The 19989-nt window shown below is 48.6% G+C and overlaps 1 protein-coding gene across 1 annotated transcript in view; it reads left to right on the top strand.

Annotated features, from left to right (window-relative positions):
• The window catches only part of LOC146181093 (neprilysin-1-like), a 41372-nt gene that overhangs the window by 5095 nt on the left and 16288 nt on the right, over positions 1 to 19989 (top strand). Inside the window, exon 3 of the mRNA XM_084575707.1 lies at positions 3604 to 3833. Within this exon, the coding sequence (XP_084431833.1) occupies positions 3604 to 3833 (230 nt within the window). The remainder of the gene's footprint in view (positions 1 to 3603; positions 3834 to 19989) is intronic.

Here is a 19989-nt window from a genome sequence, read left to right as displayed (position 1 = left end):
CAACGAGTTAATTTAGAATAATGTGAGACCCTAACTTTCGCATGATCCTTCCTTTCTTCGGGAGCGTACTGCTACGTGAAAAAGCCAGAATCTTTTCCATCCGTCCAGGAATAGTATCGTTAGCTTCACAAGTGATAAGCGCAAATAAAAACGCGCGCGCCATTTCTTCTCCCGCTCACCGAACTGTTTAGCGCTAACTCCATAGACGAAATCTTGCTCGCTGAAATGTCTGCTGAGCACATCATGAGAATGATCACTCCCTTCTTTGCCCATTCAAATCTTGATTAAGGAAGATTCTGTGAGCTTATAAATGTTTCGGGTAGCAACGGGAGCTGCGCCGGGTTCCCTCGATTACGTCTGGGTGCAGAGCAGTAACAGCGTATCAACAGCCTAAATAAACTTTAGCAGCCTTAGTAACAATGCACGATCAAAAATTTCAAGGCTGGATATCTTTATTTTTATTTTTTTTTAAAATACCTTACAGGCCCATTAGGCATTGTGTAAGGGGGACATAAAATCTATACAGTGCAATATATACATAAAATGTAAGGAAACAGGCAAAAAATACAAAGGTAATTGATATATGAACAAACAAAATAGTACGACACGGAAATTATTATATCATTAAGAAAAAGAAATACGCGACACAGATTAAAGCACAATGGCACACACACACAGATTAGGCACAATAAACAGCAAGCGGCACACAGTGCCCCGAATGGCGCTTTAAAATAGAATGGTAAGGAAAAAAAAAACCCGGAAAGAGTACATAGGCAAACACGAGTAAATAAAAACCATCAAGACATTTAACAGCTGCAACAAATTTAATAAAAATGTATATAAGACAAATAAGGCAAAATGAAGGCTCAGTGATATGTGATGAGTTGGCGATGGAACGCTTCTAGATTAGTAAGAGAAGCGATAATGTCTGGCAGGTTATTCCATAATCTGATGGCTCGTGGAAGTGCTGATGAGTTGAAGGCTAATGTGTCACCATATATTCTTGTAAAACTGAGGTGATTGTGCAATCTTTTGGATTTGCGGGATGGAACATCGAGGTGAAGCGGACAGGATCGATTGGGGTATACATACTTGTGAAATAGTGTTAGGAGGGCGATGCCGCGGCGTGTACCTAAGCATTCTAACGAAAGGTTACTTTTAATCACAGCGACACTTGAATGGTAGTTATAGTTTCGAGATATGAATCGTGCTGCCCTATTTTGGATGGATTCTGTTGCGGTGATCATGTCGTTATGATAGGGAGACCAAATGGATGAAGCAAATTCAAGTTGCGGACGAACATAAGTAAGGTAAGCTAGTTTACGAATATGAGCAGGAGAATTCCTGAGATTACATCGTAGGTACCCTAATGACTTTGAGGCGGCAGCGCATATGGATGTAATATGGAAGGACCATGAAAGATCAGACGAAAGATTAACACCGAGGTATTTGTAATGGGATACGACAGTCAGTAAATCGTCTTGAATGCGGTATGGAAAGCTGGAATTGTTTAGTTTCCGGCTAAATGATATTATTTTGCACTTCGAAACGTTAAGGGTCATTAACCATGAGTTGCACCATTCGTTAATAAGAAGCAGATCTGATTAGAGCGCCAGGTGGTCATCAGAAGATTTAATGGGGCGATAGATGATGCAATCATCCGCGAAAATTCGCATACAAGAGGATAAATTAGTAGGTAAATCATTTATATAAATAAGAAATAATAACGGTCCGAGCACGCTACCTTGCGGCACACGGGAGATAACAGGGGAAAGATTAGAGCACAGATTGTTAGCAAATACCAACTGTTGCCGATGTGAAAGGAAGTTACGAAGCCATGTTAAAGTTAACGAGTCTAGACGGAGTGATGATAATTTTGAAATCAGGCGGCAGTGAGCTACCCGGTCGAAAGCTTTGGCGAAGTCAAGGAATATAAAATCAGTTTGAAGACTTTCATTCATATGGAAATGCAAGTCAGTTGTTAGTTCGAATAACTGTGTTTCGCAGGAATGACCCTTCAAGCATTTTACAGCAGATGCATGTGAGAGATATTGGACGATAATTTTCAGCTGAAGTTTTGTTTCCTGCTTTAAAAATCGGTATTATTTTAGCTATCTTCCAATCCGCGGGCAGCAATCCACTAGTTAAAAATTGGTGAAAAATATGAAATAAAAATTTACTAGAGATTGAAATGGTGTTCTTTAAGATTTTAGAATTAATGCCATCAACACCAGCTGAAGTAAATACCTTAAGGTTATTTATGAGAGAGATGATACCTTCCTCAGTTATTTCAATGGGTGTCATGTAGCGGCAATTAATGTCGGGTACCTCCGGTAGGTTAGAGCTATCTTCGGAAGAGAATACAGATGAAAAGTATGTGTTGAAAATTGCTGGACATTTAATATCTGAAACTGGAATGTTGTTACATTCTGTTAGCTTTTAAAATGCCCGTTTTCAATCAAACGTCTCCTTCAGCAGCAGCAGCAGCAGCAGCAGCAGCAGCAGCAGCAGCAGCAGCAGCAGCAGCAGCAGCAGCAGCAGAAAGAGGAGTCACGTTATCCCACTTGCTCCCCTAGGTCGACACTAGCGCCTTTCGCTCCAGTGGTGGCGCTCGCGCCCAATACACAGCCTAAAGCCCTGTGGAACCGCCGCGGACCGATCGCAAGAGCGAGCGAACGTCATAGCATTGTTACGGCAACGGCGCGCCAGCTGTGGCAGTTCCTGTCCCTACGGGGCTTGGGACGGTAGGTTAACGCCGCTAACGGCGGGGGCTAGCCAGCCACCGAAATTTTTTCTGTTGTAGGCCGTCATTGCACCCGCCCCCGCTTAGGTGGTGGACGACGGCTTTTGCGGTGCGCGTCTTTCTCTCTCTCATCTTTTTCTTTCTTTACTGTCTCTCTGTCCGCACGAGGCAGCGGAGGTGGCTCAGCTACAGAGCCAGTAGCAGGCCCATGCATTTCACTTCCTTCTTCCCACAGCCACAACTGCTGTGGCCTAGCGGCGTGCGCCGCGCGACGGAGCGCAGAGTACAGTCCACGCTGAAAAACGGTTTTACCTAACGTAGTATTGCTCTCACAATAAAAACCACGGATTAAAGAGCGGGCGTTGAAACGCCAACGCTGCAGCACTCACAGCTTTAGTTTTATCACTAGGTTCAAGCAATGCTTGAAACCTGAATATTTTTTTACCGCTGGATATCTGTGCGTTACAATACCACCTGAAGTGTGCCTTTAATAATCGTTCGGAGCCAGGGATGGAACCGACTAAAATCATGCCCTTCAGCATGCACAAAAATGAAGAGTTTGCGATTGACAGTAACCTTTTTTTAGCGCTGGAGGACCATAATTTATTTAAAAATAACCGAACCAGCATGGGGTTTGTTTTTTAGCACAATAACAATATAGTCCGTTAGTTTGGGGTCTGTATTCATGGGCGCGCTGTACAGATATTGTCTGTCTGTGCTTATCATACATCTATTGCTTTTACGTGGCTATTACCGATCATACCAACCTTCGTTCTGTAGGTTTTTATTATTCTCTGAAAAATTTATGCTGATAATCCGTATCTGAATGGCTGGTACTTTTTTGTTCGATGTGAGTGCAGTTGATGTGCCAGACATTGCCGAGAGCTTCACCACTCCGTTCCTGGCAGCGCGACGTCTGATCACGATGAATTCATTCAGGGATGATTTCAGCATGAACTTCGACACAGGCATAGTTGACGCTTTCTACGAACGAAATAAGGGACTCATTACCATCACTGCCGGCATTCTTCAGCCGCCGGTGTTCATCCCCGGAGCTCCTGCCGCATTCAACTACGGAGGCATAGGACAGGTACGTTTGGTGACATGTGTGTGACATCGCAGTCTTTTGAATCTGGTGAGCAGGTCACACAATGAAGTCCTCTGGTGAGCTGAAGCATTGTGCAGAAATTGAAATGGGGGCCTGCAGTATACGTAAAACAATGCTGAAAACGCCTAATAAAAAGTCCAATATTTCGGAAGCTCGGAAGAATTTTGAGCACTTTCTCCGGTTAAACTAGGCTAGCGTCGTAGTAAACTGCAGCGTGGCTATTCAGAGGCGAAAAACAGCCGACCGAAACAGCTCTGTGGGAAAGACCGTCGCTTCGGTCCGTAAACTTGAGGAACCGTTTGGTTTGTGAGATGCACCCTTCATTAGCATTTGTGAACAAGTGTAGTTGGCTCGAGTGGAAGACATTTTTAAAATTAAGAGGTTCTAGATAATGACAAGATCACGTATTTTCAAAGAAATATGAGTTAATCGACTTACTATTTCATTATAGCCTTCAATAATGATGTTTTAGCTACAAAAATACCAGCTCCTTGTGTGATGACTGGTCATGTAGTGGAACACAAACAGCCCTCTAGGTACGTAGGAAAAGAACTTAAGGTGGTGACTGCCTGTGCTCCGGCCCAGTTAATATGCAGACAACTGGTGCCAAAAGAAATTAAAGCGCTAAACTTTATGCGCTCTGTCTCAAGTAATATGCAGTCAAATTGCATTTTGATTGAGGAGAACAGCCCATAAAATATGAAATACCACACAGTGTTCTTTAACGGTTTAAGGCAAAAACAGACAGCAACGAGGCACGGCCTCTGGTCCAGTGTCTGTTCTTTGTATCTCCGCGACGGCTATCCTTTCTTCTTATGCACTCCTTCAAACAAATTCCTTGGCGGCCGCCCGAGACCGGAAAGAGGCACCGGAGGCGGGTTTCTCCTCCCATTTGCAACACATCGTCATGAGCAGCCTCCTGTCAACCACATGTGACTTCAGACAAGAGGACGCCGTCGCAATACCAGCGTTAATCATCGCCTTTCTCGCCTATGTAAACGAAGTCATCTTTTGCTGCCGACATCGTGTCAGCGGCCGCTTGCCGCCAGCCCAGACGGGGATAAAGGGTTCATTTGCCGCACGGTGAAAGCACTCGTGTTTTGCGGAAACGCTTCCTATGTTTTGGCATACAGACAGCGGTCGTCGAGGTTCCTTACTGGCGCAGGGGGTCGCTTGCGGGGGTCCTTCTCGTACCAACCCCTAAAAAACTAAGGAGACTTAAGCCTAGGTAAACCAGTGATCACGGGAAAGGGTTTCGAAGTTAAGGTTCAGCAGCGCGTTTAACAAGCTTTCGATTCGAGATTCTAGCCTCGTAGCCCGTTTTTACGATGTTTCAGCAGTCTGTAATATCTTTTACCTCCTTGGCGCCTTTCTCCGTCCTGCAGCACAACCAGAAGGCACATACTCAATTGATGCCTCCGCACTATCAAACTTATCCTGTGCAATGCCAGACAATGTCGCACTAGTACCAGCCACAGGTCTTCGCACGTGTTCCATTTCAGCAACACACATACACACACACGCGCGCACACGAGTTTATTTGCCTATACCACGCTGTCTGTATTCATTATTTACTAATCACTACTCACTGATCTGCGGATCACACACTCAAATCCCCCCCCCCCCCCCCGTCCTCAGCCGGCACTACGTATATCATACACGTTCTTTACAGGCCGTCTATCATTTTTTCGGCATTTATTTCACTCGACATTTTCGGGCAGTTTGACGATGATAGGGTGCACTAGCACGCGAAGGCGCCATATACCTTGGCGAACACGTATTAGGTCTGTAGTTCCGATGGCTGCCGCACCGTATGACGGCGCCACTTAAATATTTGCGCCAGGAGAAATTTCACTTCTTGAGAGCTCCAACTCAAAGAGGGGTACGGTGATGGCTTTTAGCCTTGTATGCTACACGCAAGAAGTGTGAACAAACTGACAGCGGCTGCGCGGTCGTGGAGCCGCTTGAACGTGATCATCTACTTGTCAGGGTCTATAAAGAGGCAAAACAAAAGTCTGGGTGCATGTTTCGAGGTAAGGGTGGTACCAGTATGTGTTCCCTTATGTTGGGTGGGATAGATGTTTTCGTCTGTGGGATAGCGCAAAATGGATAGCGCAAAAGCGTGAACCAATAAGGAGCATTGGAAGCAAAACACTAACCGCTCGTACCTCAATTTCGCTTGGGGAACTGTTTAAAATGTTTTGTAGCCAGAGCTACATTACCTGCATTCTCGCCGTGTCGCTGTGGCTCTCGCTTCTGCAGTTCTGCGAATGCGCGAGGAGCCAAGTGAAGTCAGAGCCGCGAAGCTGCTGCGCCTCGCTGATCGCGTAGCAGACGCCGCTCGACTCCGACCGAGGATCTTGGGCCCGAATGAATGAATGAAAACTTTATTTCCACCGAAAAGGAGCCCTTCATCTCCCGCCCCCGGCACGCGTTCAGCGGCACGCAACCCGCCAGGCGGGTCGCGTGCCGCTGAACGGTGGGATCTTCGCTCCGCAGCCAAACCTCCCAGGCTTCTCTACTATCAATGTTAATGCCGGCGCCTGGGGAATCGGCGCATTGCCATATTATATTATCTAGCGTGTCTTTTTGTCCGCAAGTTCTACATTTAGAATCTTCTTCCTCCCCGGTCTGTGTTAAAAAAACCCAGACAGGGCAGATGTAGTTATCGGCTTGTAATCGCCTCCAGATGCGTGCTTCATTGTTAGTGAGAGACCGATCTGGGGGAGGGTATACTTTTCGATCTAATTTGTAAGATTCTGTGATCTCATTGTATGTGATAGCGCAATCTTTAATTCCCTTGCATTCGGGCTGTTCTACCGCTGCCCGGTGGTAGAGATCTCGGGCCAGCAGGTGCGCAGCTTCGTTGCCAGGGACAGATTCGTGTGCTGGTATCCATATGATGGATATGGTTCTAGTAATGGGATTTGTGAGAAGAATCTTTTTGGCCTCCTCTGAGATCCGTCCTTTTGCAAAATTCCAGACAGCCGTTTTGCTGTCACTGATTATAGCTTTGGCCTGTGTACCAGTGTATGCGAGCGCTATTGCGACCTCTTCAGCTGTACTAATGTCACGGGTGCGTGTCGAAGCCGCAATTTTAGGTGCACCTTCTCCATTTACTACTGCCGAGACAGCTGCTCCATGTCGTCCGCATGATGCGTCTACATAAGCAACTTCATCGACTGCTTTGCGTTTCATTCTTTTAGCGATGGCTTTGGCTCTGTGTTCTCTGCGTTCTTTGTTGTAGTCTGGGTGCATGTTTCGAGGTAAGGGTGGTACCAGTATGTGTTCCCTTATGTTGGGTGGGATAGATGTTTTCGTCTGTGGGCCTCTGTCTGATTGGAGTCCGACCCAGTCTAGGATGGCTCTGCCTGTCTCCGTCTGACTTAGTCTTTCCAGTTGAGAGATTCTAACAGCTTCAGTGAGCTCTTGCCATGTATTATGAATCCCCATTTTCTCCAGCTTCACTGTTGATGTGGAGACAGGGAGGCCTAGTGCGCGTTTGACGCATTTTCGAATTATGACGTCGATTTTTTCACGTTCTGTCTTTTTGAGATTGAGAAAAGGTGTGGCATAACATATGCGACTGATGATGTAGGCCTGTGTCAATTTGAGTAGACTACGTTCCTTGAGACCGTGTCCTCTAAGCGCTACTCTTCTGAATATGCCATTAACTTGGGATGCGTAGTTCTCCAATTTTTTGATGGTGTTTGTGTTCTGCCCTCTTGCTTGGAGGATCATTCCTAGGATTCTAATTTCCTCTACTTGTGAAACCGGGTAGTTTTCAACATTTATCTTTATGTCTGCTTCATTCTTCTTATATTTGGGGTTGTAGATGAATAGTTCTGACTTTTGCGGCGAGCAGGATAGACCGCGTTCTGCAGCGTACTCAACCACCTTATTTGCGGCAGCCTGGAGTTTGTTCTCTATTTCTGCGTCTCTACCTTTATTTATCCAGAGATTTATGTCATCTGCGTACATGCTAAATTTTAAGTCCGGTATTTGCTTTAGTTGTGCTGGTAGCCCCCTCATAGCAATGTTAAATAGAAAGGGAGACAAGACAGAGCCATGTGGCGTTCCCTTGCTGCCCAAGGTGATTGTGTGTGATTTGGCGCTTTGAAAGCTCATGGTGACCTCTCTGTTAGTGAGAAAATCTTTGATATAGTTATAGGTTCTGATTCCAACCCCAACTTCTTGGAGACCTTCTAGCACTGCCTTATGCTTGACATTGTCGAAGGCTTTGGTTAGGTCAAGTCCGAGAATAGTCTTTGTATCTGAAGATTCATGTGTTATGATATCGTATCTAAGTCTGAGCATCACGTCCTGTGTGCTTAGCCCCGGCCTGAAGCCCACCATTTCGTGTGGCCAGAGGTTCTCTTGCTCCATGTATTTGGTAAGTCTCGTCTGAATAACGCGTTCCATTAGCTTTCCCACGCACGAGGTCAGTGATATGGGTCTTAGGTTTTGTAGTTTTGGCGGCTTCCCCGGTTTGGGTATGAGGACTATACTGGCATTTTTCCATGCCTGCGGTAGTTGTCCAGACTCCCATACCTTATTCATGTATCCTGTCAGGGCTGTGATTGAATCGTCGTCTAGATTTCTGATAATAGTGTTCTTAATACCGTCAGGTCCTGGGGCTGATCTTGTCTTTAATCCAATAATCTCAGCTTGGACTTCAGCCCTGGTGATGGGGGCGTCTAAGTCTAAGTTAGGTTTCCCCTCATATGTTGGTTACGTTTCGGTTTCCGTTTGTCCAATGTAGATTTCGATTAATTTACTCATCAATTGTTCGTCCGAGCCTTCGAAGGCATGCTTAACTTTAGTTTGATTTACGTTGGCTTGTGCTTTAGATTTTTCCGGATCGAGCATGTGTCGTAGAATGTTCCATGTTTTGGAGAGGCTCATGCCTTGTTCCTTTTCATCACATCTGCTACACCAGTTTTGTTCATTTAGTTTGATGGCGTATGTCTCCATCTCTTTATTATGTCGAGCTAGTGCTCTCCTAATATTACGGTTCCATCTTTGTGTTTTTAGGCTTTTCTCTAGGTTCTGTTTCTTGTTCCACATGTTTAGGAGTTTGCTATCAATACTCGGCGGTGCATCTTCGTCTTCTAGAGTGACTGTTGCTTCCTCCACATGTTTCTTTAGCGTTTGTGACCACTTATCGATATCGTCGATTTTCTCAATTCCCTCGGTCTCTCGTATTTGCCTAAATCTTTCCCATTCCGTGATTTTGGGTTGTTTGGGTTTTCTAATTTTGATTCCTTTTCCTAATGTGAGTGCAATAATGAAGTGGTCACTACCTAGGTTTTGCTCGGTGTTTTTCCAGTCCGCTGTACTTACATTCTTGCTTAAGGTCAGGTCGGGGGTGGTGTCCCTGCTGACGCTATTACCCGTGCGTGTGGGTGCATTTGGATCAGTGTGCAGGGTGAGTCCTAGTGTTTGCATGTCTTCCCATAATTGTCTGCCCTTAGGATCCTGCCGATTGTACCCCCATTCCTGATGGGCTGCATTAAAGTCACCGGCTATGATAAGCGGGTTATTTCCTGCGATCTTTAGGGCTTTTCGAAATAGGGCTTGAAACCTAACTTTCTTTTGCTTCGGAGTGCTGTATATGTTCAAGAGAAAGATACTCTTTCGGTCTTTTTTTCCAGTGATGATTTCAGTTAAAACTGCTTCTATATCCCGAGATGTGATCTCGTGATTAGTAGCGGCTATGTTTCTCTGGATAAAAGTCGTGACTTTGGATTTTTCGCCCCTATCGCTGCTGTGGCTTTGATATCCAAACAATTTGGTTGGGTTTTTCCCAGTCTCCTGTATCATGATAGCTATGGGTTTGTCGGCAGTTTGTTCTATGTATTGTTGCAATAGCGCTCGCTTTCTCTGGTACCCTCGGCAGTTCCACTGCCAGATCGTGGAGTTGTCTTTCTGATTATGGCTTTTGCCCATGATTGTTACCCATTGTTTCTTCTAGTTTTGCGATTCTGTTACTGGATTCAGAGAAGGCCAGTGATGCTTCCTGCATTTGTTTAGTGAGATTTTGAATCTGCACTTGCATCTGTCCCTGAGCCCCTAGAAGTTGCTGGATTAGCGTGTTAATATTCTCGAGTTGCTTATCAAATTTGTCATTACGTTGTTCAAATTTTCTATTAAGGGTTATAAATGGATCGGTCTCTCCCCCTTTACGCTTCTTGGGTGGCAGCCGGGTGAATTCCAAGTTCATACAGTTTGATTCCTCTGAAGTAGAATTAGTAGTAATGGAATTTGTGGTTTTTGGTACCTCATATGATTGATTTGCTGGCGGGCTGTTAGCCGTGGGCTTTTCGGTGAATTTAGATTTAAGTTCTTGAATTTCGCGACTCATTTGTTTGATTATCTCTCTAAGTTCAGCGTTTTCCCCTCTGAGTTTTTCCATCTCTCTATTTTCAGCCTGAGAGGTTTTGCTAACGAAGCTTACCGTCTTGTTGTCTGCTGACTTGAGTTGGCCCCATGGATTCTTGGGATCTCTGGGAGGCAGGCCAGGTCCTCGTCCCTGGCTCGTGTCCCGGGATTTCGAGGTCTCTCTGGTTCTCGAGCTTGATCTTGATCTCGATCGGGTCCCCGACCGTGAGTCCGTGTTTGCCCGGTTCCTTCCTCGGGGTTCTCGTCCCCGGTGCTCTTGTTCCGAAGAGTAGAGGATGGATCCCTGGCTTCCTGAAGTTGATTGCAGTTGTTGTTTTTCTAGCCTTTTCTCCCACATTTTCTTCTTTGAGAGGTAGGGCGTCCTGTGTATTTCGCGGCATTTGTTGTCTCCTAGGACATGGTCTTTGCCGCAGAGTTGACACTTAGGTTCACATGTGTGTCCAGCGCCTGGATGTTCCAAGCCACAGCCGCGACACTTCACGTTGGTCGGGTCTGGGCATACATCGGCTGTGTCCCAGCCTGCCGGTCTACTGCGCAGTGGCGAGGAGCCAAGTGACGTCAGAGTTTCGCCGATGCCGTCGCCGCGCGTCGACCGTACAGTAGACGCGGTTGCCGCCGACCAAGGAGTTTCGCTGTCTACTGCGCATGCGCGCCTCGCCGAGGCGTCTCGCGTGCGCAAGGGGGAGGGTTCGTTGTTATTGTTGTTGTAGCTGTACGAAGAAGGAAAAGAAAATGCACGGGCCAGCTACAAGCTCTGTACCTGAGCCACCTCCGCTGCCTGATTTATTTATAAGAAGGGAAAGGCGCGGTAACTGTGTCACTTGTTTTCTGTGGACACCGCAACCATGCCTTAAGGGAAGGGAGGAAGGTGGGAGTGAAAGTGGAAAGAGAGAAAGAGGAGCCGTAGTGGAGGGCTACGGAGTAATTTCGACCGCCTGGGGATCTTTACCGTGCGCTGACATCGCACAGCACACGGACGCCTCTTCGTTTCGCCTCCATCGAAACGCAGCCGCCGAGGTCGGGTTCGAACCCGGGTTCTCCGAGTCGGGCGTCTTACCACTGCACCATCCCGGCGGAGAACCTCCGCTGCCTCGTGCAGACCGAAGAGAAAATAGAGAAGAAAGGAAAAAGAAGAGGGAAAGAAAGACGCGCGCCGCAACAACAGCCGTCGTCCACCACCGAAGCGGTGGCGGGTGCAATGACGGCCTACAACAGATAAAAATTCGGTGGCAGGCTAGCCCCCGCCGCAAGCGGCGGTGACCTGCCTGCCCCAGGCGTCGTGTAAAGCGGGGGATGGTACGGTGGCATAACAACTTATGAAAAAAATGAGAGCGGGGCCGACACTGCACGGCGTAGAATACGGGAGAAACTCGAGCCGTCGGATCCAGTTTTGTCCCTTGGCGGTTAGCCGTCGAGGCAAGGCAGAACGAGCGGCTCAAGGCCAAGCCTGACTGATTCATTTATAGGAAGGAAAAGGCACGGTAACTGTCTCACTTGTTGTTGTGGACACCTTAACCGCGCCGTTAGGAAAGAGAGGCAGGTGGGAGTGAAACTGGAAAAAGAGAAAGCCGGTAGTGGAGGGTTACGGTTCTACCACATGGGGATCTTTACCGTGCGCTGATATCGCACAGCACACGGATGCCTCTTCGTTTCGCCTCCATCGACACGCAGCCGCCAAGGTCGGGATCGAACGCGAGTTCTCCGGCACAGTAGTCGGGCGTCTTACCATTGCACCACCCCGGCGGGGCTCAAGGCCAAGACAGGTGCGGAGGCATCGGAGCAGAGAGAAGAGCGTATCGCTAATTGCAGATACCAGGGTGCGGAGCGGAAACAGCAGTGTGCCCCTGGACGTCATCACATGGTGAAGTCGTGATTGTATATGACGTCATCATGACGTTACATCTGGTCATGTCTAATGACTAGATGTGACATATCATAATGACGTCACATTCAGTCACGCAGTCAAGACTGATAATGACATCACCAGGCGATTGACGCGTATACGAAGTTGATGTCGGTGTTCGTTGTATCCGCCGTTCGTGTGACGCCCTTCATTTGGCGCTTCCTCGATCGCCGCACCACACAGAATATAGGAGCAGGCAGCAGCTAGGTATCAGCATCTCTCATTCCTAAACATATATGACCACAAAAAGCTCAACCAGGGAAACGTGCCTCTCGCTATGCATATTCTAGGATATGCATCACGCGGGAAACAGCTGAAAAGTGACAGTTGCTTAGCTCAGTTATGCCAGATAACTGAGCTAACAACTGTCAATTTTCAGCTGTTTCCCGCGCCACGTGTTAAAAAGAGACATCATCGAATACGGTGTGTGATGGAGCACTCCCACGTTCACTCAAGAAGGGCTTCCTTCAATCATTGCTTCCTTTCCAGTTGTCTCACTAGTTGTCCAAGAAGTCTCTCTCGAACTTGAGACCGAATCGCCGCGACGCAGTTCTGTTACCGCTAGAGGCGCTGAAGCAGAACGAATCGCTCAACAATGGCGTCATGCCGGCGCCAAGCTGCACTGAAAAGAACAAGCGAAAAAAGTTTTAGAGCTGCGGTGGTGCATTCGGCCCACGATACCTGTTTCTTATTTCAAAGGCTCTGTGCTTCTCTATTTTACATCTGATACATGACGACCTCGCATCCGGACATCTGGGATTGGCCCGCACACTCCGTCGAGCACAAGAGCGGTTTTACTGGCTGAGAATGCTATCCATGATAATACGTGGTCAGCTGCACGCAGTATCAGCGTCATAAACGCCATACCTCCGCTCCACCTGGCGTACTTTATCCTGTGGTACTTCCCAGCAGTTCGTTCGAGCAGGTTGGAATTGATCTACTTCGACCTTTTCCCAAATCTCCCAACGGCAAGGTGGATCGTGATATGTCCAGACTACCTTACTCGCTATTGTGAAACAGCAGCTCTACCATCAGCTACCGCGCATCACGTGTCGTTGATCCTTTTGAACTCGGCCCTCTTGCGGCAGAGACCTCCACGAGTAGTGATCAGTAACCGAAGCCGACAATTTACTGCCGATACAGTTGAGGAGCTGCTACATCTATGCACTAGTCCTACAGGCACTCAACAACATATCACCCACAGGCAAACGGTTCGACTGAACGCATCAACAGAACACCGGCCAAATACTTGCCATGTATATGGACTCGGAACATAATAACTGGGCCACCATACTGCCCTACATCTCATATGCTTACAATACCGCAACTCATGAAACTACCGGATACAGACCATTCCGCCTCTTGTACGCTTGTCCGCCAGCTACATCCTCGACACAATCCTACCATTTTGTTCCAGTGAAAATCTGGATGTCGCCAAGATATTGTCCTTGGCTGAAGTAGTTCGTCGGAGGCCCGCTTGCGATCTATTGCATCAGAAGAGCGTGTCAAGTACCGCTACGATGGCCAGTGCCGGCATGTTACCTACGCTTCGGGCGATATGGTTTCGCTTTGGCGTCGAGTCCGGCGCCGCGGCTCGCATCAAAAGCTACACGCAGACTATTAAGGCCCTTATGTGATTGTGCCCAGGATAAGTCACATCACCTATGAAATTGCACGCATTACATCAACTCGTCTGAAGTCATATCATTCTTGGGAGACAGTATAACTCACCCGGCGGCCCTTCGTCTGCGCAGGGGGAAATTGTGACGGAGGAATGAAGTAGTAATGCCAGGACTGAAGTGTGCGTGGTGGAAAAAGTGGGAGTGCTGTTCTGAACGAAACGACTTTCTACGCCTGGAGCAACCCCGTCCTATTTATATATGTAATAGCCCCGCTGGGGTGGCGCAGGGGTTAAGGCGCTCGACTACTGTTTCCCAGGACACGGGATCGAATCCCAGCTTCGACGGCCGCTGTTTGATGGAGGCGGAAAGCAAGGTGCCCGTGTGCTGTGCGATTTCAGTGCACGTTAAAGAACTCAGGCGGTCGAAATTTCCCAAGTCCTCCACTACGGTGTCTCTCATAGCCTGAGTCGCTTTGGCGTGGACTCAGGCTATGAGACCCCACAAAACAAACATGATATATACATATATAATATAGAATATCACACAACTTTCCCGATTATCTATATTTACTCTAACAACAGGTTCGGATGGTGGACCGTCCTTCTTCAGGGTAGAAGTGAGTGTCGTTGTTCCTGCCGATCGCAATTCTCAATTCTACCTGACGAAGAACGGTCGACCGTCTGGAATTGTTGTTAGAATAAAATAGTTAATCGGGAAAGCTGTGTGGCATCATGTTCGCATTTCCCTGGCCCAGTAGTCACAACCCAACCATGTCTCTCTCTCTCCCTATATATATATATATTGTGGAAGAAGGCTAGGTCAAGACGGCGAGGTCGTGGCGGCAAGCACAGCGAAGCCTTGTCCAGTGTTTTAATCCGGTCACCAACCCAGGCACGCGCCAGAGCCGGCGCCGCGGGACGATGATGATGGTATGTACAAATGAAAGAAGATGATGATGGCATGTACAAATGAAAGAAGGTCCACAAAAGGCTCACACAATCTGCCCGGGGGGTCGGAAGCGGCCAGCCTGGCCGCGCCTAACTAACCGATGCACCGCGGCGCACAAACGGTTTCAAGCGAGAGACATGGACAATTTCAGTTCCACGGTGGCGTCGATCGGCTGGGGGATCAACAGGCGCGACTTTGTAGTTAACTGGAGAAGTTTGGCTGATGATCTTGTAGGGACCAAGGTAGCGGTGGTGGAATTTGTCACTAAGGCCAGGGGTGCGCAGTGGAGTATAAAGCAGTACTTCGTCACCGGGACGATAAGAGACCACGCGATGCGTAGAATCGTAGCGGCTCTTGCGGTCTTCCTGGCACGCTGCTGTGTTGAGGCGGGCAAGATGACGGCATCTGGCCACACGAGATAAGAACTGGGTAGGTACCGATGTGGAGTAGTCGGGCGTAGAGAAGAAGGAAGCGTCGAGAATTGTAGTGGGAGGACGGCCATAAACGAGGAAAAATGGAGAATAACCGGTAGTCCGTTGTACTGCTGTGTTATAGGCGAAAGTGACGAATGGTAGAATAGTGTCCCAATTTCGATGATCCGGTGTGATATACATGGAGATCATATCCGATAAGGTGCGGTGAAATCGCTCAGTCAGCCCGTTAGTCTGGGGATGGTAGCTCGAGGTTGTCTTGTGAAGGGTGGATGACGCGTAAAGAACTTCGGCAACGACTGTCGATAAGAAGGCCGTCCCGCGGTCACTTAGGAGCACCCGAGGAGCGCCATGACGCAATACAATTGATTGCAAAAAGAAATTTGCTACTTCTTGAGCGGAACCGGTCGGTACAGGTGCTGTCTCAGCATAGCGTGTAAGGTGGTCGACAGCTGTTATAATCCAATGGTTACCCCCCTCGGAGAGAGGTAGGGGACCATATAAATCGATGCCGACTACGTCGAATGGCGTGGTGGGACAGGGAACGGGTTGTAGAAGGCCAGCAGGTGAAGAAGTCGGTCGTTTGCGACGTTGGCATAGAGGGCAGGATGCGACGTATTTGGCAACGCTGGAAGATAGGCCAGGCCAAAAGAATCGTTTTTTCACGCGGTCGTAGGTTTTGTCAATACCAAGGTGACCTGCAGTAGCGTCATCGTGGAGAGCCGCCAGTATTCGTTGACGAAGCACATGCGGCACGACTGGTATCCAGCGAGTTCCATCAGTGCAATACACGAAGCGGAGTAGGATGCCATCTTCGAGCTTGAAATTGCGAAGTTGTCGGCGAAGCCGAGCATTGGGTGGGTCCGAAGCGCCAATAAGGCGGTCGATGATGGGACGGCAGTAGAAATCGGCTAATTGCTGTGAGCGGACAGCGTGTTTGTTCTCAGAGTCAAATGAAACTGTTGTGATATACGTCAGGGAAAAGATGGTCGGCTGTGGTCATAGGTGGAAATGCATTGGGAAGAAAAACAGCAAGCCGATTCCGAAAGTGGACAGCGAGAAAGAGCGTCGGCGTCTTGGTGTTGGCGACCCGATTTATAAATGACGTCAAAATCGTATTCTTGCAGGCGTAGAATCCAACGGCCAAGTCGGCCTGTCAAATTTTTGAGCGAAGACAACCAGCAAAGAGCATGGTGATCGGTCACAACTGTGAAGTGCCGACCGTATAGGTAAGGGCGAAACTTTTGGACAGCCCAGACGACGGCAAGGCACTCCTGTTCTGTAATAGTGTAGTTTTTCTCAGCTGGAGTCATAGTCCGACTGGCGAAGGCAATCACTTTCTCACGCGAAGTTGCATCGCGCTGCAGAAGTACAGCGCCAAGACCGATACCACTGGCATCAGTGTGCAGGATGGTTGGAGCGCTGTCACTGAAGTGGCCAAGAACAGGGTCTGATGTGAGGGCGTGCTTCAGGTTATTAAAAGCAGCTTCGCACTGTTCAGTCCACACGAAAGGGCTGCGTGCTTTAAGTAGTTGATGGAGGGGAGCAGCAATACTTGCAAAATGCTTTATAAAACGCCGGAAATAAGACGCCAGGCCGAGAAAACTGCGCAATTCTGTAGTCCGTTGTGGACGAGCAAATTTCAAGACCGCGATAATTTTTTCAGGGTCTGGACGAATGCCGTCATGGCTGACTAGATGTCCCAATATTTTAATTTCCTTCTGTGCAAAGTGGCACTTCTTGGTGTTGAGCTGAAGGCCCGCTGAAGCGAGACACGTGAGGACCTCATTCAGGCGCGTGAGATGGTCGTTAAAAGTTGACGAAAAGATGACAATGTCATCCAAGTAGCATAAACAGGTTCTCCATTTTAGGCCACGAAGCACAGTATCGATCATCCTTTCAAATGTCGCTGGTGCGTTACAAAGTCCGAAAGGCATAACATTAAATTCGTAAAGGCCATCGGGAGTTGCGAAAGCGGTTTTTTCTTTATCGTCCTCGTGCATAGGTATTTGCCAATAACCCGAGCGGAGGTCCAAAGTCGAGAAATATTGGGCGCCTTGGAGAGAGTCAAGGGCGTCATCAATTCTTGGCATTGGGGATACATCTTTGCGGGTAATTTTGTTGAGTGCGCGGTAATCAACACAAAAGCGTACCGAGCCGTCCTTTTTTTTAACTAACACTACTGGGGAGGACCATGAACTTGTCGAGGGACGAATAATATTGCGATGGAGCATGTCATTTACATTTTCTTCAATTACCTTTCGTTCAGAGAGGGAAACCCGATAAGGCCGTCGGCGAACGATAGAGTTACCTTCAGTAATGATGCGATGGTGCGCAACACTAGTCCGTCCCAGTGGTGGGGAAGTGGCATCAAAAATGGCTTGGTGTTGTCGAAGCAATGTCAGCAGTTCTTGGCGTTGGTTCGGCGTGAGGTTAGGATTAATAGTCTTTGTGAGAACAGAAAGAGAGACGTCTGTCGAAACACGGTGCTGAGGCTGAGGGGCGGTGAGCACCATCAAGGACAAAGGTTGAACAACCACCTTGCAGGGGAGAGAAGTTCCTTTTCGGAGCACGAGGGATTCACGTGAAGTGTTAGTGGCCGCTACTGTCGCTGAGCCGTTGCAGAACCTCACAAGACTAGACGGGAAGGCGATACCGCGTTCAAGATGACGATAAGATGGTGCGATGAGTACGTCCCCGTCAGCGATGTGGTCAGAAACAACGGTAAGCAGTTTTTCGCACTGAGGAGGCAGAACAGTATCAGCGGCGGCAACGAGGGGATGATGTCGTTCAGAAACTTCAGATGAAAAATCGCTTTCTGTCATATGGATAACACGGTCGCCACAAGAAATTAATGCCGAAGCGGTTGACAAAAAATCCCATCCAAAAATTATCAGATGCGCACATGGAGAGAGCACAGCAAACTGCACATGATGGCGGACGCCGTCAATAACAACTCGTACGGTGCACTTTGCTAAAGGGCGCAAAGGGACGTCATTGGCTCCACGGAGTTCAGGCCCATCATATGGTGTCGTAACTTTTCGCAAACGGTAGCACAAATCAGCGTGAATGACAGAGATTGCAGCCCCTGTATCAATTAATGCTTCTACCGGTAATCCTTCAGCTAAAACAGAAATCACATTATACGGGCGATCTGGAGGACTTTTGGTAAGTTCGCAGACTGCAGTTTGACCTCCGGAAACTGCAACGCTTAGTTTTCCGGATGGCGGACAGGGAGAGTGTTTGCGGGTCGGAGAGGGGAAACTGAGCGGCGGTATGGGGATAGGGACCGACGTCGGGACGCATGGGTTCCACGAGGCTCAGACGAGGATTCTGGAGGTGGAGATGATCTTTGAGGTGGGCTGGACATAGGAGGTCGTCGCTGATAATATGAGGGTACGTCACTTTCGAATGCGTCATAACCACGCCGCTCGTTCTGAATACGGCGACGGCAGAAGCGGGATATATGTCCTCGTATTCCACAGTAGTAGCACACTGGGCGAGAGGGGCGCCAGGGTGCGTAATAGTGTGGCGTAGGCTTAGCCGTCGTCACGGCGTTGATGTGGTTGTAGGGCGATGCCAGCTGGGGCGGCGGAACAAAAGGAGGGGGTGATGCTGCGACGTGCGCGTAAGTCGATGCTTGGCGGGGTGCAGGAGGGTCGGACGGCATAGGTCGCGTGATTGTTGCCAGCTCATCTTTAATGATGTTGCGTAGACCGGCGTCATTAGAAGGTACGGAAGAATGATCGCACCCGTGTCGACAGACAGGCTTGAGGGCTTGGAGCTCCTCCCGGATGATGGCTCGAATCAGTGCCCGTAGATCCAGGTCAGCATAGGTCGGGCCTGTAGCAATGCTGGGCTGCAATCGGGAGGACTGCAGCTGGTCGATGCGTTGGCAGGTCGCAATAATGGCGTCAACAGTAGAAGGATTCTGGGCAATCAGGGTATTATAAGCCACAGAATTAATTCCTTTTAAGATGTGGTGTATGCGTTCAGGTTCCGGCATGGTGGTACTAACACGCCGGCAGAGTGCAAGTATGGCCTCTATGTAAGACGCGTACGACTCATCGGGACCTTGGAGGCGAGAGGCGAGCTTGTTCTTCGCGACCTCAGTGCGAACTGCTGGGTCGGCGAAATATTGGCGGAACTGCTGCTTGAATGTTGTCCAGTTAGTGGTGTGGGGTTCGCGGTTAATAAACCAGGTTCTGGCGACCTCAATGAGGTAGAAAGAAACGTTCAGAAATTTTAGAGCGTCGTCCCACCGGTTGTAGTTACTGCAGCGTTCATAGGTGTCCAGCCAGTCATCGACGTCTTCGTCGCGACGACCAGCGAACAGCGGCGGGTCGCGTTGTCGTGCGGGCATAGTCGGAAGGGGTGGTGCAGCCGAGGTAGAGGGTCCTGCCGATTCTTGGGTGCTCTCGGTAGACATAACGATGGTGGCAGGCGGTAAACAGCGACCGGAACGTAGCTCCAGCGAGAGGCAGGGCACAAAACAGCAAGGGGATCAATTCTCACCTCCACCACTTGTGGAAGAAGGCTAGGTCAAGACGGCGAGGTCGTGGCGGCAAGCACAGCGAAGCCTTGTCCAGCGTTTTAATCCGGTCACCAACCCAGGCACGCGCCAGAGCCGGCGCCACGGGACGATGATGATGGTATGTACAAATGAAAGAAGATGATGATGGCATGTACAAATGAAAGAAGGTCCACAGAAGGCTCACAATATATATATATATATATATATATATATATTACGAGGTGAATAGAGGGTTTACAAAAGTAAGTCTGGTAACCATGTGCGGCACGCTTATCCCGCGCTGGCAGCCATATTTTGT

The sequence above is a fragment of the Amblyomma maculatum genome, chromosome 8 (assembly GCF_055883805.1).
Source record: "Amblyomma maculatum isolate TAMU_Amacu chromosome 8, ASM5588380v1, whole genome shotgun sequence".
Taxonomy (NCBI): domain Eukaryota; kingdom Metazoa; phylum Arthropoda; class Arachnida; order Ixodida; family Ixodidae; genus Amblyomma; species Amblyomma maculatum.
Note: the sequence above shows the minus strand (reverse complement) of the source record. Positions and strands in the feature narration are given on the sequence as shown.